Raw genomic sequence first — 21,022 nt, forward strand, 5'->3', positions numbered from 1 at the left:
AATCTACAACGGGTTCGGTGCAAACATTGAACGGTGTTTTGCATATAAAATAAAAAGTTATTCAATAAAAACACAATATTAATGTTTATATTTTGACAATATTAATGAATTTCCACGATATTATGATATCAACTTTCTTATATATTTAGATAAAAATTTGTTTCTTCACATAAACACATAATCTGCAACGGTTGCGGTGCAAACATTGACCGATGTTTTACATATAAAATAAAAAGTTATTCAAAAAACTTACATTGATGTTGATATTTTGAAAATAGTCACGAGTTTTCAAAATTTTATAATATTGATTTTTTCATATAGGTACATAAAAAATTATTTATGCATATATAAGCACATAAAATTTGCAACGGGTGCGGTGCAAACATTAAACGGTGTTTTGCATGTAAAATAAAAATGTATTCAATATAAACACTATATTAATGTTTATATTTAGACAATATTAATGAGTTTCCACAATTTTATCATATCAATTTTCTCATATATTTATGTAAAAATTTATTTATGCAGATATAACACATTAAATCTGCAACCTATGTGATGCAAAAGTTGAACTATGTTTCGCATATAAAATAAAAAGTTATCTAATAGAAACATTACATTAATTTTGATATTTTAAAAATAATCATGAATTTTCAAATATAACTTTCTCAAATATGTATATAAAAATTTCTTTTCATATACATTAGAAAATAAAATCCATAAGATACAAAATTCAAATATTAACATATTTTACTATATATAAGAAAAAAAATATTCAATAAAAACATTATATTAATGTTGATAATTTTGATTTAATATTTTTAAACATTTGACGATATTAACAATGTAATTACTTTGTTTATATAATTAGCATAATGTCACGTGAAAATTGAATTAGCCACCGAGGCACACATGGTTGGCCACACTCAAATAAAAATATTCAGTCACATTCACAAAACTAAGAAAAAATTAAAGAAAAAAATTACAATAAATCAATTGATGTGATTAAATATTTTTTATTTTATTTATTAGTTTTATGTGAGTGTGTCTAAATAATATTTATTCGGTGTTGTGTCTATGAAAGACTTTTCCATTAGTCAACACTGACACGTCACTAAAACATCATTAATGAGAGTGATAAATCACCAAATAAGACGGGGACTAAAAAAACAAAGAAATACAAAACATGGGAACTAAAATGATGATTTTAAAATTATGAGGATTAAAATTTTGATTAAGTTAAAATAGGGGACCAAAATTGCGTATAACTCTACGTAGTATCGAATTTTCCGCGGATTCCTTCTCAGGAGTTGGCGGCATCGGAAGAAAATTTGTGCTTCCCAAGCCACATCTACTCTGGTTCTTCTCCACTTCCTCATTTTTTTCCCCTTTTTCATCTTTCAATTTGATCTAACACCATCCCAACAATCCACTTCTCCTCTTCCTCATTTTTTTCCCCTTTTTCATCTTTCAATTTGATCTTACACCATCCCAACATTCCACTTTCTTCGCAGTCAAAGATTTCCTCCTCCACGATCTCGACGCATTATTCGTTTCTGTCGCTAATCACTCCACTTCCCAAAGGCTCGACTTGGTTAGGGTTATCTATGCACACATTCTGAATTAATCATTTTTGTAGAGTTGTAATAATTAATAAAGAAATGTTATAGAATGCCTTTAGGATATTGGTTAAAAGGATAAAAATAAAAATATTGCATTGAAAAATGATGAATTGGACCGTCAATACTTTCCTAAGGACCTAGGAGTCCTCCAAAAGGACCAGCGCGCCCTCCAGAAGGTTCCCTGAACCATAAGCGCACCCTTCAGTTGGTGACGCCTTAGCTGGCTTCTAGAAGCATCTAGAAGTCAGGCAAAAGACCTAAAACCCAGCTTACTTGGGGCTTAAGTCACACTAAAGTAAGCCCACAACAGGCTATAAATACCACCTTTGGAATCAGTCTCAAGGCATCACATAAATAGTATAACCCTATATACGATTATTGTACTCACAGCAAGTACATGAATTAAAAAAAAAAAAAAAATTATTGAATCCAATGCAAATCTATTACTCTCTTTTTTCCTTAGCAAAAGTTGAAGTGTCACATCACTTATGTCTATATTAAAAAGAACGATAAAATGTAACAAAAATAAAACGGAAAAAAGATAAGAGTCACATGAAAACATCCTAATCCAAATTTAAATTTACCCCTTTACTTGTTATTATCTTTCAAAAATATTATTTAGTTTAAGCCTATCGTAAATTATTGGATGATAACAAGTTTTAACAGCTGATTAACACAACCTACACACACATGCAGTTTGTTACACTTTACCTATAAATACACCAAACCACATGCACTCAGAAACACATCAATTTTTTCTCTCCAAGTTTTTTCCTTTGCTTTGTTTTTTCGTGTGATCGTTCAATTTTGTTTTGGTTGCTATGGATATTAATCTTTCTCCTCAATTGGCAAAGAAAGTGTACGGTGGTGATGGTGGATCGTACTATGCTTGGTCTCCTTCTGAGCTTCCTATGTTACGTGAAGGTAACATTGGTGCTGCCAAGTTAGCTCTTGAGAAGAATGGTTTTGCTGTTCCAAGGTATTCTGATTCTTCTAAGGTTGCTTATGTTCTTCAAGGTAACCAAAGTTTCATGATTTAATTCATCTTTTTATTTTATTTTGATTTGGATTGATGATAATTATTTGTTTTTCAATTATGATTAAGTGTTTTTAATTGTTTTTATGTTGTTCCCTACTATCCTACAAAAAAAAAAAAAATATGTTGTTCCCTACTATGAAGCACGAACACTCTCATCGACACTGACATGCATACACACTGACACGATTGCATATGTGTCTGACAGTGACACATGTAATTATATTGAATTATGTAATTTTCTCAAACTATTAGCGATGTCGGTGTCAATATTTGTCAGACAATGTCCGGTGTCCTATCCGTGCTTCATAGGTTCCCTCAATTGGAGTAATGATATCAATTTGGGGTGAACACTTCTGATGGAAGACATATTAGGTCTCACACGACACAACATAAAAAATAATTTTATTAAAGTTTTTATTTGGCAGGATGTGTCATATTTATTATTTTTGTATCATTTTTGGATTATAAAAAAAGCCATTAAGATACTTGTAAGTTAGAGATTAATTTATTGAGTTTTTTTTGTAAGAAGTAGAAGTTGTTATGTTTGTATACCAGAATAAAAATCACTTAAAAAAAAAAGCAATGATTTTATGAGAAGCTATTAAAAACACTTCTAATTTGAAGTAATACATTATTATCTTTTAGAAATTTGTAACAAACAGATTGAATTTTCTAAAACTGATTATTTTAAAAAATGTTGTTTGATTTTGTTTTTCTGGTATGGTTAAAAAAACGTTGTTTCATACATCATGGTTTCAATTTTAACTTATTTTTTGTGTTTTGAAAATTTTAATTTGTATTGGATACTGCTTTTGTGATTACCAATATTGAGTACAGTATTGTTGAGATACTTAATGGTGAAGATTTGATGAAACAGGAAGTGGAGTTGCTGGAATTGTGCTACCTGAATCTAAAGAGAAGGTTGTTGCAATTAAGGAGGGTGATGCATTAGCACTTCCCTTCGGTGTTGTGACGTGGTGGTACAACAAAGAGGACACTGAGTTGGTTGTTCTGTTCCTCGGCGACACTTCAAAAGCACACAAAGCCGGTGAGTTTACTGATTTTTTCCTGACCGGTCCTAATGGAATCTTTACTGGATTTTCAACTGAGTTTGTCGGAAGGGCTTGGGACTTGGACGAGAACAATGTGAAGACACTCGTTGGAAAGCAGTCCGCTAAAGGGATTGTGAAGCTTGACGGTAAAATAAGCCTTCCTCAACCTATAGAGGAACACAAGAAAGGCATGGCTTTGAACTGTCTGGAGGCACCATTGGATGTTGATATTAAGAATGGTGGAAGGGTTGTTGTATTGAACACTAAGAACCTTCCTTTGGTCGGTGAGGTTGGTTTAGGAGCCGACCTTGTGAGGATCGATGGAAGATCCATGTGCTCGCCCGGATTCTCTTGTGATTCTGCTTTACAGGTTACTTACATTGTTAGGGGAAGTGGCCGTGTTCAAGTTGTTGGTGTTGATGGTAAGAGAGTTTTGGAGACAACTTTGAAGGCTGGAGATTTGTTCATTGTGCCGAGGTTTTTCGTTGTCTCGAAAATTGCTGACAATGATGGAATGGAGTGGTTTTCTATCATCACTACCCCTAAGTGAGTTTTTCTTACCTTGTAACCTTATTTTGATTATGCTTATAAGTTCTTTCTTAATGTGATTATTATTGTTGTTTTTCGCAGTCCTGTATTTACACACATGGCTGGAAGCTCTTCGGTGTGGAAGGCGCTATCACCTACAGTTCTACAAGCTGCTTTCAATGTCGATCCAGAAGTTGAGAAACTCTTCCGTTCAAAGAGGACTGCCGATGCCATTTTCTTCCCTCCTCCAAATTGAAGTAGAATGGAATTAAGTTTTTATTTTTTATGGCAATGAAAATATGTTTTAACAAGCCGTTATAGACAATAGTTTTTATCTAGTTTATAAAGTTTCTGCACTTTTATTTTGGATTTATAAGGAGTTGATTGCCTCAAATGATTTTTTCGGGTTGACCTCTATTTTGATCTTTCTTTATATTGCTGCCTTATATATAGTTATTTTTCTGTCTATAAGATGCAATTTTTGCATAATGAATACTAATATAGAAAGAAGACAGTAGACAGCTGAAAAAACTTCGATTAAGTATAAGTTTGGACGAATGATCTCTCACAAGGACTTGAATTCAAAGCTCGTTTTGGATTCACATTCTTCGAATTTGCAGTAGTTTTAATTTCTCAGTATCAGGTTAATTGTGATGCATTTGTAGCAACGTTTTCGACCATGTCTTTTTCATGATTGAGTAAATGTTGGGAAACTGTTTTTTGACTCAAAATGTTGGGAAACTTTTTCTTTGACTAAAATGTTGGGAAATTCAGGAACTTCAAATTTAGAGAATCTAATAAATATCGAAGTAGTTTATAGTTGATAAGTTGAGAATAAAGATTGAATTCGTGAGGCTATACTCATCATTTCATTACGAAATCAAATTAACTATGATTGTGGAACGTCACGAAACTTATATTAATCTAACTAACAATCATAAAAAATTCCTTTCTGAAGCAAAGTTTGTAAACTAGTTACATTGAAGTTAGTTTCTGGCCTTTATAAAAACTTGGAAAACATTATAATCTTAGATCGCTTTTCAAGCAGGAGAACGAATGAGAATCAAATAAGGACAATGCTACGGCCTACAACCACTTCGACACCCTAAGTGTAGAAATAAAAAGCCTAAAATCAATACTATTGTTGTCCTCTTTCAAGAGATGAAAAATAGTCGCGCTCTATATAGAAGCACAATGGTGGAAAGGAGGAGGCAAATCAATAATCAGAGCAATAGCAGTTGAATCAGAGTAACAAGTAACTTCTCGAGCAAAGAGTGCAAATATTACTCCAATTTATGAACCAAAATGAGAAATTTCCCGAGCCAATGCTTATGTATTGAAACCATGTTTTAGAAACTTCTTTGACTTTGAAACTTGAGTTCCAAAAACAGGATCCTGCAACACTCTCTGTGTCCATGAAATTTGGTTTTCTTGCATACTTGTTTGTGAATGAACATTTGGATCCACAATTTGTTAGACTTATGTTGCATAACATCTCAAATAAACTTACCATAGAGGGAGGTGTTAGACTGAAATAATCTTACCATAGCAAGTCAATTTTTAACAATGAAATTGAAGTAATCTTTCTTGATTCTTCCTTTTTGTTAGACAACCTACCTCCACTTTTTGTTTATAGGGGCTCGTGGGGTGTATTAGATATATAGAGTTAATTAAAATTTGGTTAGTTAGAGTTTTTTATTAGGTTAGTTTGTTTGTTAATGTCTCACAAGCTCTATATATAATATAGAGCATCTCATATACTCATTTATCGTCTATTCATCTTTTGATCAATATCATTTTCTATAATGCTCTTTTTCTCTTTATACTTCAATATTTTTGATAAGGTGATAAATTTGATCAAATCCATTAACCAAACCAATCATTTGTCTTTGCTTTGGATCAAGCGTCCAACTCCAATCCGAACTTTAAGGGTCGTTTGATGGTTAAGATTGAGAGACATATAATATATTAATATATCATATGTTATTTAAATATCATGTTTGATACATCAAAGTGATAGGATAAAATAAACCACTTTTACTAGATTAGAAACTATCTTGATAGGATTAACAATTCATTTCTTGTTTATTATCATGATATTCTTTCATTTTTAAAATGTTGTCATTTTTAAAATAATGATATAATGTTTATTATCATGTGTGCATCAAACACATAATATGAGTAATAGTGATGATATCTCTATCATATCATGTTTTTATTCAGCTTCATATCTTATCTTGTTTTTATCCTATACTAACCATCAAACGGTCCTTCAACATCAATAAAACCAAACCAACTTTAATCATCAATGAGATGTATTCGTAATCATGGAGAAGAAAAAAAAACAATTAACTTAATAAAAAATAATAATTCAATTAACATCATCAATGGGATGGATTCGCAGTCATGGAGAAAAAAAAAACAATTAACTTAATAAAAAAATAATAATTCAATTAGCATATTTTTGCTACTTTTTTTGTTACTTAAACATTCAAAAAGGTAAATTAAAGAATTGAAAAAAGAAGAGTAATAAATAATAAAAGGACTGATAATTTAGGACAATTTTTTTTTCCAATACGCCTTATAATTTGGGACGGAGTGAGTAAAAATATTTACCATTAAAAAAAATTGTTTTAGTTTTTACAATTAATACAACTATATTTGAAATTAAAAAAAAAAGATTTATGGTAGGGGTACAAGTCCACTTAGAAAAGTGAAAAAAAATAAAAGATTTTTATTTTTGAAGGAAAAAAAATATAATAGAGGTTATAATGCTATATCCCACGAAGGAATTTCTACGAATTCAACGAAATAGCGGTGCTTCCTATTAATTTCTTTCTTTTTTTTTACAACAAAAAAAAAAATTGAGTGTTTGGCAGAAATCATGGGTGGTGTTGTGTTATTCTTTGTTTTCGTTGACTAACATTTCGTGGTAACAAGCATAATCCTTTAGACAATATATAAAAAAATAAAGGTAAGATTACATTTATCATCTTTTAGCTTAATTTCATATAACAATTACATTATTATAATAGAGGTTATTTTATCTATTCTTAACTCAGTTGGTAAAAATAATGCATAATAAATATATACGATGTCTGGTTTCAAACCTCAACCACAAAACAAATATATATATATATATATATATATATATATATATATATATATTTTTCCTGTTTACATGTGAATTTTCAAACATGAAATCTAAAATCCATGTGAAAATTGATAAAAATCGAAAATGATGTGAAATAAAAGATTCTCGTATCGATTCTACTAACTTAGCTTATCTGGTTCGGGTTGAATCCGACTTAATTGGGTTGGGTTAAATGTTCGTTTGGGGATCGGGTTCGCGGGTTTACTGAGGCTAATGCTTCTTCTCAAACCGCAATAACCATTCTCCCACCATTACTCGTTCAAGCTCAAATTTCAAGTCCCAAGGTATTTCTTTACCCTCTTGCACTCACTTAGTTTTCATTCAACCATTAATTTCATTTTGATTCTAGTTAAACCATTTTGTTAGGTTTTCTTCAATTTCACTGAATTATGCGTTGTTGAATTTATCTGACTATGTATAACTATTGTCTTAGTGCGTGTTTGGAATGATATTGAATTTGACGAAATCATGGTGACATCGTAATTTTGTTGAAGCTCCAAGGTGTGGCTTTTGATGAAATTAATGTGGTTCACTGTGATTCTGCTGAACTCACTGCCAATCAATACATACTTTGTTTGCTTTACAGTAGAATCTAGTTATTACACCCAAGAGCGCTTAGATAAGATAACACGGCTATCTTCTAGCTTAACCAAGGTCCTGGTTTCGAATCCAGCCTTGGGCATGCAGCAGCTTTAAAACTCTTAGGGATCGAGAGATTAGTCTCCGTAGTTGCGTGTACTGTTACAACCTAGTGGTTTGACTTTGAGGATGTTTTATGTGGAACCCCGAATTCTAACCCAGATCACCACATTTCCCCTCCCCGTGTGCGTCTGTGTTTATTTGAGTACGTGTTGGTCACTAAACCAATAGTAAGTTACATAATCATTGTTTTACCGGCAACAAGTTGTTTATCCATAATAATTTTATTTTTATATTGATTGAGTTATCTATTGTCTTTCCTTGTCAAGGACTTTATTTCTGCATTGGTGAATTGCACCAACTGTTTCACATTTTAGTCTTAAATGGTATTCTTTGGATAAATTGTTATAGCTACTTAAACGTGGTGATTGTTTGAAATTAGTCAAACTGTTCAGCACGGTATATAATTTCCCTTTGACATATCGGTTTATTTGCTTGTGAAATTGTTTATAGATACTGTTTTGAAAAGGTTAAATAGCCACTCGTGGGAGCAGTTGTTAAAGCCTCAAGCCAAGTATTCATTATGCAGAGTGTGAGGGTGTGTGTTGAGAACCCACATCAACTAGCTCAAATTTAAGATAGAAAAATAAAAACTATGAATAAACTTTCCATATAATGCACCATATTGTATGATGAACCAACATTAGATGTAAATTCAGTTTTTTCTTGTTTAACTGAATTGTGACCAAGTACGTTTCATTGGATCAAACTGCTACTCAAACCAACCACTTTGAACTAGTGATTGGTTTGACAGGTCGTTTTCAAAATTCATATGGTTTATTTGTCTTTGCTACTGCTGACTTTCTGCATTCTGTTTACCAAAACCGTCTCAGTTCTTTATGATGTTTGTTCAGGAACTTTGAAAAAAAACATGTCTGTAGCTATAACTAATAATTACTTTTTCCTATGTATAACATCTGAGGCTTGTTGCTGGCATCTGATTGGTTTTTAAGGCCTTGAAAATGGAAATGATGGTGAAAAAGTTTCAGTCAAAATTCAATAAAGTTAGGGAAGAAATGAATCAGTGGGATGAGCTTCAATCTCGCTTAATTTCACAGTTTAGGAATGCTTCCCATATTGTGGATAGGTTGCAGGTAATTTGACTTCTTCCTGTATATTAATTTTTTCATCCTATTTGATGCTTTGACCTTGATATAAACAGTCTTATAGTTCTAAAATTACTTGGGATCTTGAAGTAACTGGTGTGGTTACAAGCAGGTGCTTCAAAAATCCAGCAATTATGGTATTCTAAATTGTGTCGGAGCTGTGAGTGATGTTCTTTTGCAAAAGCAGATTGATTCTTTGAATACCATTTCGTTTTCCATGAGAAAGACATTGTAAGTTTCTATTTTGATCTCCAATCTTTTCAACTTGGGAATGGTTGACGAATTAAACAATTTTGTCATTACTTTATCTTTTTTTCCAACATGTCTTTACAAAGGATTTAAATTAATATTTATAATTTTCAAGTTTCTAGCTAAATCACTACTATCCCGCAGTTTGGAATTGTTCTGATTTTGCGAGTGGCTTTTGCTTTTGATTAGGACAAAAGAGAAGTACCAAGTTATGGGTCCATTCCTCTAGCTGCTTTTTAGGAACTACGTGTTGTATTGAAGTATTTCTTTAAGAAACTACTTGTCTCTTATGCATTGTGTAAACTACCCAAAATGTTATTACAAGTTGACTTTCAAGTCATCTAAGATGATTTTTAGCCACAACAACTTGCACATGCCTTGATATCGGTTGCATATTATGTGCAGAAGTTATGGTGACATGATAGATGCAAAATATAGAGATAACCTTGAAAATTGTGTATTCATTATCTTGAATGCTTAAAATTTATCTTTTCAATACAAAACGTATCATTTCACTCCTTTTTTAGTTCCTTAACTTGTACCCTAACAAGTTAGCATGACCCTTGTTTGATTTCGATTTATTGACATTTTTTTTATTTTAATTTGAATTTTCAGAGAGGAATTTCACTGTATTGTCTTATCTCTTGAAAAAATGCATCGTGATGGTAGACAACTAGTTAAAGGCAGTTCTTCTCGCCCAACCATGAAACAACTGCAGCAGCGTGTTGGTGTCAAACCTACACTTATTGATTGCTTGGATGGCCTGTCGTTTCTACATGAAATATACTACTCAGAGTAAGGAACAACGTTGAATACTTTATTGAGCAGTGTACTTTATTTATGCCTACTATTTTTTGCTTTTAGACTCTCTGGAAATGCATTAATGTGAGAATTTTTCTACATCAAATCATATGATGCATTGCAAGAACTTGAAAGATTGGCAGAAATTTTACTGAACTTGGTAAACACAAATCACATTTTCTTTAAATTTCCTATTGTGTTTAGGTGGTACTTTTCAAGAGCCAATCAATATATAGATTTGGAATATACTTCAAAGCACCTTAAGGCATTGTTTCATCATGCAATAGAATTTTTATTTTCTGCTTTAATAACGATATATTGATAGTTTTAAATGATTTTTCTTCAGATAAAAACCATTTCAGTTGAAGTTTTAGTTTTCTCTTCTTTTTTTGAACAGTTAATATTTTTTTAAACAGGTATTTATTAAAAACATCAATTGTATCAGCACTATCATCAATGGCCTTAATACCCAGGTATGAAGATGCCAATGCTATATGGTCCAGCCATTCAAAAGCTCTAATTGTGTATATGGATGCTTCCTTTTTATACGACTCTTTTGTTTTAATTTTAGTCTATTTTAATTTATGGCAGACTTTGGGCCTTAGAGTTTTCACGCGCTTCTGTTTTGGTCCCTATAACTTTTTTTTCTTGGGTATAGCTTCATATCATTTAGGTTTGGGTTGTTTAGGAACCAGTACCTTAAATAGTTAAACTATAATATGTACTGATTTGTCATGGAAAACGGGGACCTAGTAAGGACCCAAAACCAAATTAAAGAAAATGGGTGGTGTGGGTGGACTATAATCGACAAGCAATACTATAGGCACTCTTCATATAAATGGCTTGGCAAATCCTCCCACATTGGCCAGGATATGTCAGATGTTAAATTGTAGCCCTGGGAAGAGAGTACCCCATATGGGCTTTCAAAATACTCAGTAGATCAACTTTGGCAATCTTCCTCCCTTGGAGTTAGATTCTCGCGTTGAGTTAGGTCCAGTTTGTTCTTTATTTTAATTCTAATGTTTCAAAGCCTATCCCATCACGAGGTTTGATCAACCTTCAAATGTCTAGTCTTTCAAACCTTGTTCTCCTTCAAATGTCTGGTCTTAATTTCCCTCTTCATTATTAGAGTCTCGTATCTCTGTATATAGGGGTTAGTGTCTAGTTTGTATCAAGTTAGCATCAAGCTATTATCAATAATATTCAAGATCTCGTTATTTCTCTCATAACGTAACATTTTGAGTGGTTGTGTTCAATATCTTAATTCTGTGCTGTATGGGTTTTGACTCTGTTCACTTTGCATGAACTACAGCAATGCTAGTGATCTTGGTGCACTACAGCAGCTCTTAGTTGATCAACCCAATATCCTTACCGAGGAAGGTAAATCATAAAGTGCTTTATTGCTATCATTAGAGTCTGTGGTATGTTAATCATAAAGAATGCTTCACTTAAAACGTCTTTATGTTTCTTCAAATTCCTATAGGATCCTTATATCAATAATGTTAATTTCTTGAATTTGAAGTTCACATTTAAGTTGTTGTAAATGAATAAATCTTCTATTAAGCATTGCATTATTTGATAAATCTCGATTGCTTAGGATGCCAACTTTGATTCAACTGCATTGAATAGCATTAGATTTGGTAAAATTTTCAAGATAGTTTGAATTGGTAAGCATAATTAGAACTGCAAGTATAATTGTAATTTTTAACAAAGTTCACAACCATAATTACATGTTAATTACTGGACCTGATTTTTTGAGTGGAGGGATGATGGAGAAAGAAGGAGGAAATAGGTTCTCTGCAGTAAAATAGTGACCGTAGGAAGTTCCCAACCATCTGATTTTGATCAGTGATTTATGATCTTTTTGATTAATTTATCAAGCTTTAAATTTAGATCATCGAATTTCAATCAAACAGTCTCTAAAACATTGACTGCATGACTGAAGGAGGCACTTTTTTTGGTGGTGTCCGGGGTTCAAACCCCAGACCTTGCATATATTATGCATTGTCTTTATCAACTGAGGTAAGTTCATGAGGACGACTGAAGGAGGCACTAGTACAATTGTGTATTTTAATAATATTGTCTTTTATATTCTTTAATGTACAACATGGTACACCAATTATTGCTCAAAATTAAATTGGTATACTAAGCTCATTTTTGTTGTCTGACTTTTGCCTGCAGTTCAATCTTTGTTTGATACAATATTTGCTGAAGATCTGTGATGATATCCTCTAATGTGGTATGTTTATACTACGGAATGCTTGAGCTTTTGTACATCAAGGGAACCTTTTGATGCGACAGGCATGATGTTGATGCAGATTAGATTATGACAATTTTTTATTTTTATTGATAATAATTTATATATTTCACAATTGTTCTTTAGGGAAAAGTTACTTTTTTTTTTTTTTTTTGAGGAAGTCGTTCAATTTACTATCTGATGTACTTTTTGTTAAGTAAGTCTTCAATTTTGGGTGTATATATTACATTGGAATTTATATATCAGTATTTTATGGCCTGTGTTTGGGTAAGATGAAAAAATCACCCAAACTCTGTTTGATTTTCATAATAACCTCGTTCAATTTTTTTGTTATAAACGACAAAATGAAATCTACTTAACAGCAGGATTTTGGCAATTCTTGTAAAATAGATCTTCATCTTTTACAAATTTTATTACGCCTAAATAAATGTCAATTTAGATCCATGTTGGCCATCTACTCTTTTGAAGTTAAAAATTAGATTGTTAAATGACATATCAATAAGTTTTGAGGTGTGACAATTGGATGCTTTTTGAGATTTAATTTGTGCAATTGAAATGTAGTAGATCAAAATTCTGTCGATAGAATACAAACTGTTTTTTTTTAAATAACAAACTTACACTCCCTCCGATCACTATTATAAGCATCAATTCACTTTTTATATTTATTGAATTAACTTAAAAAGTCAAATTTTGCTTATAATAGTGACTGGATGGGGTATTATTTCATTCGCATGAGAAATACAAAGAAATAGGGACGGCACACAATAAATAAATAGGGTGTGAAAAGAAATTTCTTGTTAAAATTTCTTTTTGAGTGAAAAGCTCACACCCCACTATTACTACCTGCACCGCAAGCCCTTATTTAAGGGGTCAGTTTGCCACATTCTCACACATAAAACTCGCATCAACTGTTAACCCTAGCCGCTCACCTCTCTGCTCTTGCAAAACTACCTTTGTTGCAACCTTTTGTTTCCCGTTTTCCATTGCTTTGTTAGAAAATTGGAAACAAAGGTGTAGCAAAGCGTAGATTGTTTTCAAAAGCTTGTGAGATTTATTGATTTTTATTCGTTGTTTTCAAAGATCTGTGAATTTTTGGGATATGATGATAATAATGCTGACAGAGGCACTAGCTGTTCTGAAACAAAAATATTTGCACGTCAGTCTGATCCTAAACCTACATTTTTAGTTTGTTTTATTCTCTTTTTATATTTCAATGCTTTACAGTTTTATGAAAAAACATTCGCTATTTGTTTTAGATTAATAGAAACTAATTTAAAAATAAAAATAAAAAAACTAATATTTATTTTTATTTTTTTAAGGAAAAAACTAATATTTATATGAGAAATGCTAGGAACACACTCCCTAACACACTCTTTTAACACACTTCAATTAAAATTTGCCACATCACCCATTCTTTGTATTCATTTAACCTGTAACAGGTTGTTCAAGTTACTAAACATTCAAACAAAACTAGCACTATTATTTTTTTCACGGTCTTTCTAATTGTGTCTCACAGTTCTTCACCATCATTCTCTTTTGTACAGTTCTGCACCAATTTATTCTCTTTCAATTCTTACTGGTCTTATAATTCTCTTTCATTTTAAAAGAATTGTTTTAATAAAAAAGACTTAATAAAAAATGAATTTCGGGATTTAGGTTTTCTTGAAGGAGCCAATTCATGTTTCTCGCATACTGAAAACACTCAAGGTACAAGAGTATCTCGAAGCCCACTCGTATGATGAATCTACCAAGAAGATATGGGGATGAAGATCAAGCATGACATAATTTTTTATTGAACACAAATATTGACAGATCTGTTTCCTTTCTTTTCTTCTCTGATTTGTTTTCTGTGTTTGATTTGGCTCATCTTTTTGTTGGCAATGTTGCGATCTCCAATTTCATTGTGAGAAAGACGGTGAAAAAAATTTAAACAAAATAACACAGTGAGTTCACCTGGACAACCGGTTCCAGGTTAAAGAAATATAAAGAGTGGGTGATGCGGCAAATTTTAATTGGAGTGTGTTAGGGAGTGTGTCCCTAGCATTTTTCTATTTATATATAGAGAAATTCTTGTGTAGGAACGAACCTAATATATCATTCTTACAAACAACAAATTAAAACATGACACGTCTTGTCATTGTTTTATTTTAAAATAATTTGGAAATAATTTAAGAAAGGAAAAATAAATGCTCCTCCTCTCTCTCAACCATTATTTGCTGTTAGTATTCACCACCACCAATCATGGTTAAAAGAAAGAAAAAAAAAATGACATGTCATATTTTAATTTATTGTTTGTAAGAATAATAGTTAGATTCGTTTCTACATAAGAATTTTTCTTATATATATATGCTGTCTTTTATTTAGTATTCATATTCATATGGTCATTGGTACAAAAAAAAAATAATGAATTAGATTCTGCAATATGTTTTTTAACGCTAAAATGGATCTCAGCAAAGTAAGCTTTTCCAACCTAAGATTTACCCGAAACACAGAGAAACCGAAGCTATGCACCGAAGTTGGGTATGTTGTTTTAGAAAATTTAGAGGTTGAGAGTAAAGTTCACATCTAGAATTCCAATCGTGTGATCGATGCATAAACAAGAACATTCTAGTCCATTACACTTAACACTTAACATTTAGACAAATTATAATTTAAACAATTTTTCTAACAACAAGTTAGGATGGCCTAACTTTATGTTTATTCCTTTTTGAGAGGATCTTGGCCTAATCTTTATTTATTAACATCAATATATTTATTGAGTTAAATCAATATATTTAACTTATTTATTAAAAAGGAGTAAAGAGGCAACCCCCCTCCAAATTGTAGCATTCGTCAAAAATAAATCTGACTTTTAAGAAACTTCAAAAATTCCCTTGAAATTGTCAAACGTTAGTCAATTACCCCCCTCCGTTTGTTTTGGCTGTTAAACCATAGACATGGCAAGTAAATGTACATGTGGCACCTCCACATTGGTTGAATTTTATGTCACGTCATAGGGGGTAAATGACTTTTTTTTTATTGCTTTCTTCACCTTCTTCCTTCCACTTCTTCATCATATTCAACATCACTTTCATCAATGTCCATAAAAAATGCAGAATTTGTTTTAAGAAACAACAACCTATCAACAACATCATCATCATATGGTTTAACAACCAAAACAAACGGAGGGGGTAATTGACTAACATTTGACAATTTCATAAGGGTTTTTGAAGTTTCTTAAAAGTCAGGTTTTATATTTTATTTTTTTAAGAAAGTTACAATTTCAGGAGGGTTTTGCCTATTCAGTCATTAAAAAAGCATAATAGTGTTGGCCACTCTTTATCTTTGGTGTAAATTTTGATGACATATTTTGATTTAAAAAAAATAAATAAATATTATTCTTGAACAATAAAAAGTAGGCTTAAATAAGTAAAAGGTCCCTGTAAGTTAGCGCGTTTTTGGTTTTAGTCGCTATATCTTTTTTTGTTGCGAAACAACCCTTGTATTTACTTAACCTTTTGAAATTGGTCCCTGCCGTCTATTTCCGTCAAAAAAACGCATTGCTGGCTAACAGACACAAACGTGGCACATGATGAGTTGGCAACTGATCTTAGTAGAGGGACTAAAACCAAAAACACATTTTTACATAGGGACGAAATTAAAAAAACATAATCATCAAATTTTGGAATTTAAATTCATTATTTCCACCTTTTTCCTTGCTCAGTTCTATCTCTCTTCTTCATTCCTTCCATGTCCACCCTCTCAAAGCTCATCAAAAACCCATTTTCTTATTGAGCAAACTCTTGTTTTTCGAGCAACAACAACTTATCTTCCTCTCACATTTTTTGACTTGCATTTTGTTGGTCCAGTCTACGTTAAATGCATATTCTTCGACCCTTTTACTTATTCAACCAACCATTTTTGCAAAACAACACTTCCATCTCTCAAAAAAATCTCTTTCTCTTACTGTTCAACATTTCTTCCCTTTTGCTGGAAATCTCATTTCTCTACCACCACGACAAAAATCGTTTATTCTCTACACCAAACAACACCTAAAAAATCTCAAATAAACTAATCACCTTATTCCAAAATTAACACACAAAAATAAGTTTAATGATAACATTGAAAATGACACATTCATCCTTCCGTTGTTAGCTTTGCAAGTCACAGTTTTTCCTGACCATGGTATTTGCATTGGCATCACATATTGCCACATGATGGATGATAATAGTTGCAATCATTTCATGAAATCTTGGTCTTTTATCCATCAAGGAGGAAATGTAGTTGAATTGAAGACACTACCTTGTTTTGATAGAGAAGTTTTGAGGGACCAAAAGGACTTGAGAATATTTTCTTCAGTGACTATTTTGCAATGAGAAAATCATGGAAGAATAGACTCATTGCTGAAACTGAAATCACCAAAGAACATGAAGATTTTGTTAAGGCAATTATTGTTTTTGGAAAAGAAGAAATTGAGGGGATGAAAAAATATGTGCTGAATCAATGGAAGAAAAATGGCAACAATAAGGAAATCAACGTGCCACAATTTCTATCTCATTTTGTCGTAACTTGTGCTTTCGCTTGGGTTAGTATATATAGTTAAAGTAATACATAGATACGATGATGATGACGATGATGAAGATGAATATTTTGCTCAAAAACCGTTACCCAACCCCGAGGCATCCCAAATTCATGATACTTAAGTTCAAGCTGCTACTCAAGCAAACAATGTAACACCCTAAAAACCCACATATTATTTTATAATAAAAATACATAAAAAAAAATTAAACATGCAAGGGTGTCACACATCTTTTTCAATAAAAATACTTCATTTAAATTAAAAACATCGCAGCGGAAAAGTTCTCGTAACATCAAAGTGATTTTTCACATTTATAGTTCCAATTCAAAACTGAGTTCAAAAGATTTTTAAAGCCTAGTCTAAAATAAAATAAATCTCCAATCCCTAGTGTCATAGATCAGAGCATCGACTCAATAAAGACTTCCAAAAGCGATACACAAAAAGGAGAAGGCTCCAACGCCGTCCTCCGAGACTCACTGCTTCTAAGATCTTCTTCCTGCAAATCTACACCACAAGGGTGTAGGCGCCCAACCCGCCACTAGAGGGTGAGAATATATTCAACATAAGAGATGCATAAACACATGTATAGATTCAGATAAAAGAACACAACAATTACATTTAGACATATATGCATCATAGTTAGATAACATTCACATTTAAATATAAAATTTCATTTAATAAAACATCAAATAGGCATCAATCAACATCTATTAATAACATATACGATCAACAACATTTAAGAATATCAAGTAGACGCTAAGAAAATACAAATCATTCACACATAATCTTATATCAGCATGTCATTGAATATCACATATTTAAATAGGTACACATCTTAAAATATCACATCTTTTAATTACACATCTTCAAATAGACCTACAGTTATGTATGCAATGTCTCTAACTCGACTCTATATGCATGTTGTACCGGTTTTGGATATCAGAGTTATGTTACTGATTTATCCCCCATCTTTAAACACATCTTTAAATCGGACTGACCATGAATGCATGAACACCAAGTAATGACTCGACAATGCTCATCTTTAAATGACTCGACAAATACACATCATTAAGTAGCATCATCGTCAAATATCACATCTTTATATAACACATCTTTAAATCACACATCTTCAAATAACACATTTTTATATAACACATTCAAATATCACATCTTTATATAGCACATTTTTGAATGAAACATCTTTATATAATAGATCGTCAAATAACACGTCAATGCATAAATCATTAATATCGTCAAATAAATCATCGTCAATACATAGTCAAATAATTCTACAAAGAGGAGAATTTAAATGGTAAAATCACAAAGAACAGTCAACTATGCATAATTATATATAACAAAGCTTATGTTTCTAAGTTATATTACGTTTATTCCCTTTAGGAAGTTCTAGTCAAGTATTAGCTATGAAACTCATAATCCATTAGATTAAGACTCTAGTCAGGTACGCATATAAATAGGGAAATAAGTATACGAAGGTACATGCATATGGAGGCAACAAGCTACGGCTTAATATCTATAGTTTCACAATTTTTTTTATAGAACTAATTGTCCTATCATTTGGCCAACTGAACCAATTTGTAAATGGTTTAAGCAACACTGACATAGAAGAATCAAAGAATACAAGTTAGAATAATGTAATCAAGGGTTAAACAATTAAAGGGGTTCCGAAATGATATTATAACCAACACAAGCAAAATTCAAAAATTCTAGGGTTAATTAAGTTTTTGGTCCCTATAAGGCTCTGTTTGGTAAAAATAGCGGATAGCTGATAAGCTAGCTGATAGCTTTTAGCTTATAAGCTAGCTGGTAGCTTTTAGCTGATAAGCTAACTAAAGTGTTTGGTAAAAATAGCGGTTCAACTAGCTGATAAATGTAAAATGACATAAAGGGTATTCTTAATTCATAATAAAAATTATATCATTAATTTAAGTATTTGTAATTTTGTAAACTAATTTTTCTTTAAAAAAATACTTTAAATTTATTAATTTAATATATCCTATGTATTATAAATTAAATTAAATTTTATTCACTAAAATTTTATCTTATATTTATTATTATTTAAGTGTTTCTACTTTATAAAGAAAATAACATTTACCTCAAAAACAAAAAAAAAAAGGTAGCACTAATAGAGTAACACTAATAACAGAGAATAAAGAAAATAACACTTACCTCAAAAAAATAAAAATAAAAAGTAACACTAATAGAATAATAGTATTTTGTTTCGTAAAAAATAAAACGAAGGTATATATTTTTTCAAAAAAAAAAAAAAAAAGGCCAGCTGATATATATACAAAAATTGGAATAAAGGGATAGTAGTCTTTATTACGTAACTTATTATAAAAATTATAATGGATAAAAATACAATTTAAATGAAATAATAAGGGTAAAATTGAAAGAAAAAGTGAGAAGCTATAAGCTATAAGCTCAAACGCTACTTGGAATAGCTTCTGAAAAATAGCTTATAAGCTCGTGAAATAAGCTATAAGCTCATGGTGAAAAAGTGTTACCAAACAGAGCTTTTTTTGTCAAACGAGCTTATAAGCTATAAGCTAAAAGCTCTTTTTTTAGTTTCCCAAACAGACCCTAAATATCTGCAGTTTTGTTTTTAGTCCCTATAAAAATAAATCATACTTTTTAGTCCCTACAAAATTTTCCGTTAGTGTTTTTAGTCCCTGTTAAATTAAAATTTGTTTAATTATGCTTAAAATTTTAAATTTTTTAATCAGTTTTTTACATACTTGTTTAAAACATTATAAAAGGTTCTACCACAATAAATTAGGTCAAATTTTTTTTTAGGTCCAAATTTTCGTTAGTTTTATCTTGAATTTTTGGCGTTTTAAAAAAATTATATTTAATTCATTACATGTTAAAAAATTCTAATTTTTTATAAAAGAGATTATTATAATGTTCTTAACATGTCTGTTAAAAATTATTTAAAAATATAAAAGTTTAAGTATAATTAAACAAATTTCAATTTAATAGGGACCAACACATACTTTTAGTCCTTGTAAAATTAAAATTTGCTTAATTGTGCTTAAACTTTTAAATTTGTAACATATTTTTCACATACTTACTTAGAATATTATACAAAATTCCTCCGCAAAAAAGTAACTTAAAATTTTATTATTGATATAATCTTGAAATTTTAACTTTTAGAAAAATTCATATTTAATTCATTACATGTTAAAATTTTTTTTTTTTTTTTTTTATAAAAAAGTGTCTTACGATGTTATGAACATGTATGTAAAAAATCTTTAAAAATTTAGAAGTTTAAGCATAATTAAACAAATTTTAATTTAACAGGGACTAAAAACACTAGCAGAAAATTTTGTAGGGACTAAAAAGTGTGATTTATTTTTATAGGGACTAAAAACAAAACTGCAAATATTTATAGGGACAAAAAACTTAATTAACCCAAAATTCTAATAGCAACATGGAGGTCAAGCCGAATCAAATATTCTATAACAACCCCTATATTCTTAAATGACAGTATTAATAATAATTGAAACTTCAAAGAGATACAAACTCGATCACTTTTATTTATATTTTTCAAAACAAAACATAATCATATTTTAAATCACAAATTTAGAATGAAAACATTATATTTCAGAAAAAAAGGCTTAATTATACTTTTGGTCCTCGTGTTTTGGCCTACTCACAAAATTGGTCATGCCCTTTTAAAATAGAATAAAACGGTCCTTCAATTATCATTTTTGTTGCATTTTTCGTCCTACCTCCTATTTTCAAACCCCAGAAACGCAGAGAAATGACAGTTTTAGGCGGTTTTAGACCTACCCCTATGCTCAACCATGAAATCAACAAGGAATAAAACATGTGGGCACTAGGAATCTATTCTATTCAGCACACTAACAAAAAAAAACCCTAATTTGAAACATATCTTAGAAATTAGGTTTTTTTTTGTTAGTGTGTTGAATAAAG

The 21,022-nt window shown here is 31.0% G+C and overlaps 2 protein-coding genes, 1 non-coding gene and 1 pseudogene across 5 annotated transcripts; all 4 read left to right on the forward strand.

Moving 5' to 3' along the window:
- Positions 1–2,443: 2,443 nt before the first annotated feature.
- Positions 2,444–4,497, forward strand: LOC11432880 (glutelin type-D 1). Its single transcript, XM_003605453.1, has 3 exons — positions 2,444–2,639; positions 3,539–4,259; positions 4,344–4,497. The coding sequence occupies exons 1-3, from the start codon at positions 2,444–2,446 to the stop codon at positions 4,495–4,497; spliced, it is 1,071 nt and encodes a 356-aa protein (XP_003605501.1).
- Positions 4,498–7,600: 3,103 nt separating this feature from the next.
- Positions 7,601–12,755, forward strand: LOC11424535 (uncharacterized protein At5g43822). Of its 3 annotated transcripts, none has more exons than XM_003605454.3 (7): positions 7,601–7,679; positions 9,048–9,188; positions 9,313–9,431; positions 10,065–10,244; positions 10,667–10,723; positions 11,563–11,630; positions 12,432–12,755. In XM_003605454.3, the coding sequence occupies exons 2-7, from the start codon at positions 9,057–9,059 to the stop codon at positions 12,470–12,472; spliced, it is 597 nt and encodes a 198-aa protein (XP_003605502.1). In that variant the 5' UTR covers positions 7,601–7,679; positions 9,048–9,056; the 3' UTR covers positions 12,473–12,755. The 3 variants fall into 3 exon arrangements, with proteins under 3 accessions (XP_003605502.1, XP_024636836.1, XP_039689650.1); XM_024781068.2 differs by having other exon boundaries at positions 7,602–7,679; positions 9,017–9,188; XM_039833716.1 differs by lacking the exon at positions 7,601–7,679 and having other exon boundaries at positions 7,712–9,188; positions 12,432–12,511; positions 12,560–12,755.
- An 843-nt stretch (positions 12,756–13,598) lies between these two features.
- LOC112421507 (small nucleolar RNA Z122) lies at positions 13,599–13,680 on the forward strand. The gene has a single exon (XR_003011833.1). It is a non-coding gene; the product is annotated as a small nucleolar RNA Z122 (small nucleolar RNA).
- Positions 13,681–14,947: 1,267 nt separating this feature from the next.
- LOC11431383 (malonyl-coenzyme A:anthocyanin 3-O-glucoside-6''-O-malonyltransferase-like) lies at positions 14,948–17,189 on the forward strand (annotated as a pseudogene).
- The last annotated feature ends 3,833 nt before the right edge of the window (positions 17,190–21,022 follow it).

The sequence above is a fragment of the Medicago truncatula genome, chromosome 4, assembly GCF_003473485.1.
Source record: "Medicago truncatula cultivar Jemalong A17 chromosome 4, MtrunA17r5.0-ANR, whole genome shotgun sequence".
Taxonomy (NCBI): domain Eukaryota; kingdom Viridiplantae; phylum Streptophyta; class Magnoliopsida; order Fabales; family Fabaceae; genus Medicago; species Medicago truncatula.

Bases quoted from the DNA above. Each gene is read 5' to 3' on its own strand.
- LOC11432880 (XM_003605453.1), top strand. From the start codon at position 2,444: ATGGATATTAATCTTTCTCCTCAATTGGCAAAGAAAGTGTACGGTGGT. The intron at 2,640-3,538 runs GTAACCAAAGTT...TTGATGAAACAG, and splicing joins GGTTGCTTATGTTCTTCAAG to GAAGTGGAGTTGCTGGAATT. The intron at 4,260-4,343 runs GTGAGTTTTTCT...TGTTTTTCGCAG, and splicing joins TCTATCATCACTACCCCTAA to TCCTGTATTTACACACATGG.
- LOC11424535 (XM_003605454.3), top strand. From the start codon at position 9,057: ATGGAAATGATGGTGAAAAAGTTTCAGTCAAAATTCAATAAAGTTAGG. The intron at 9,189-9,312 runs GTAATTTGACTT...GGTTACAAGCAG, and splicing joins ATATTGTGGATAGGTTGCAG to GTGCTTCAAAAATCCAGCAA. The intron at 10,245-10,666 runs GTAAGGAACAAC...TTTTTTAAACAG, and splicing joins CATGAAATATACTACTCAGA to GTATTTATTAAAAACATCAA.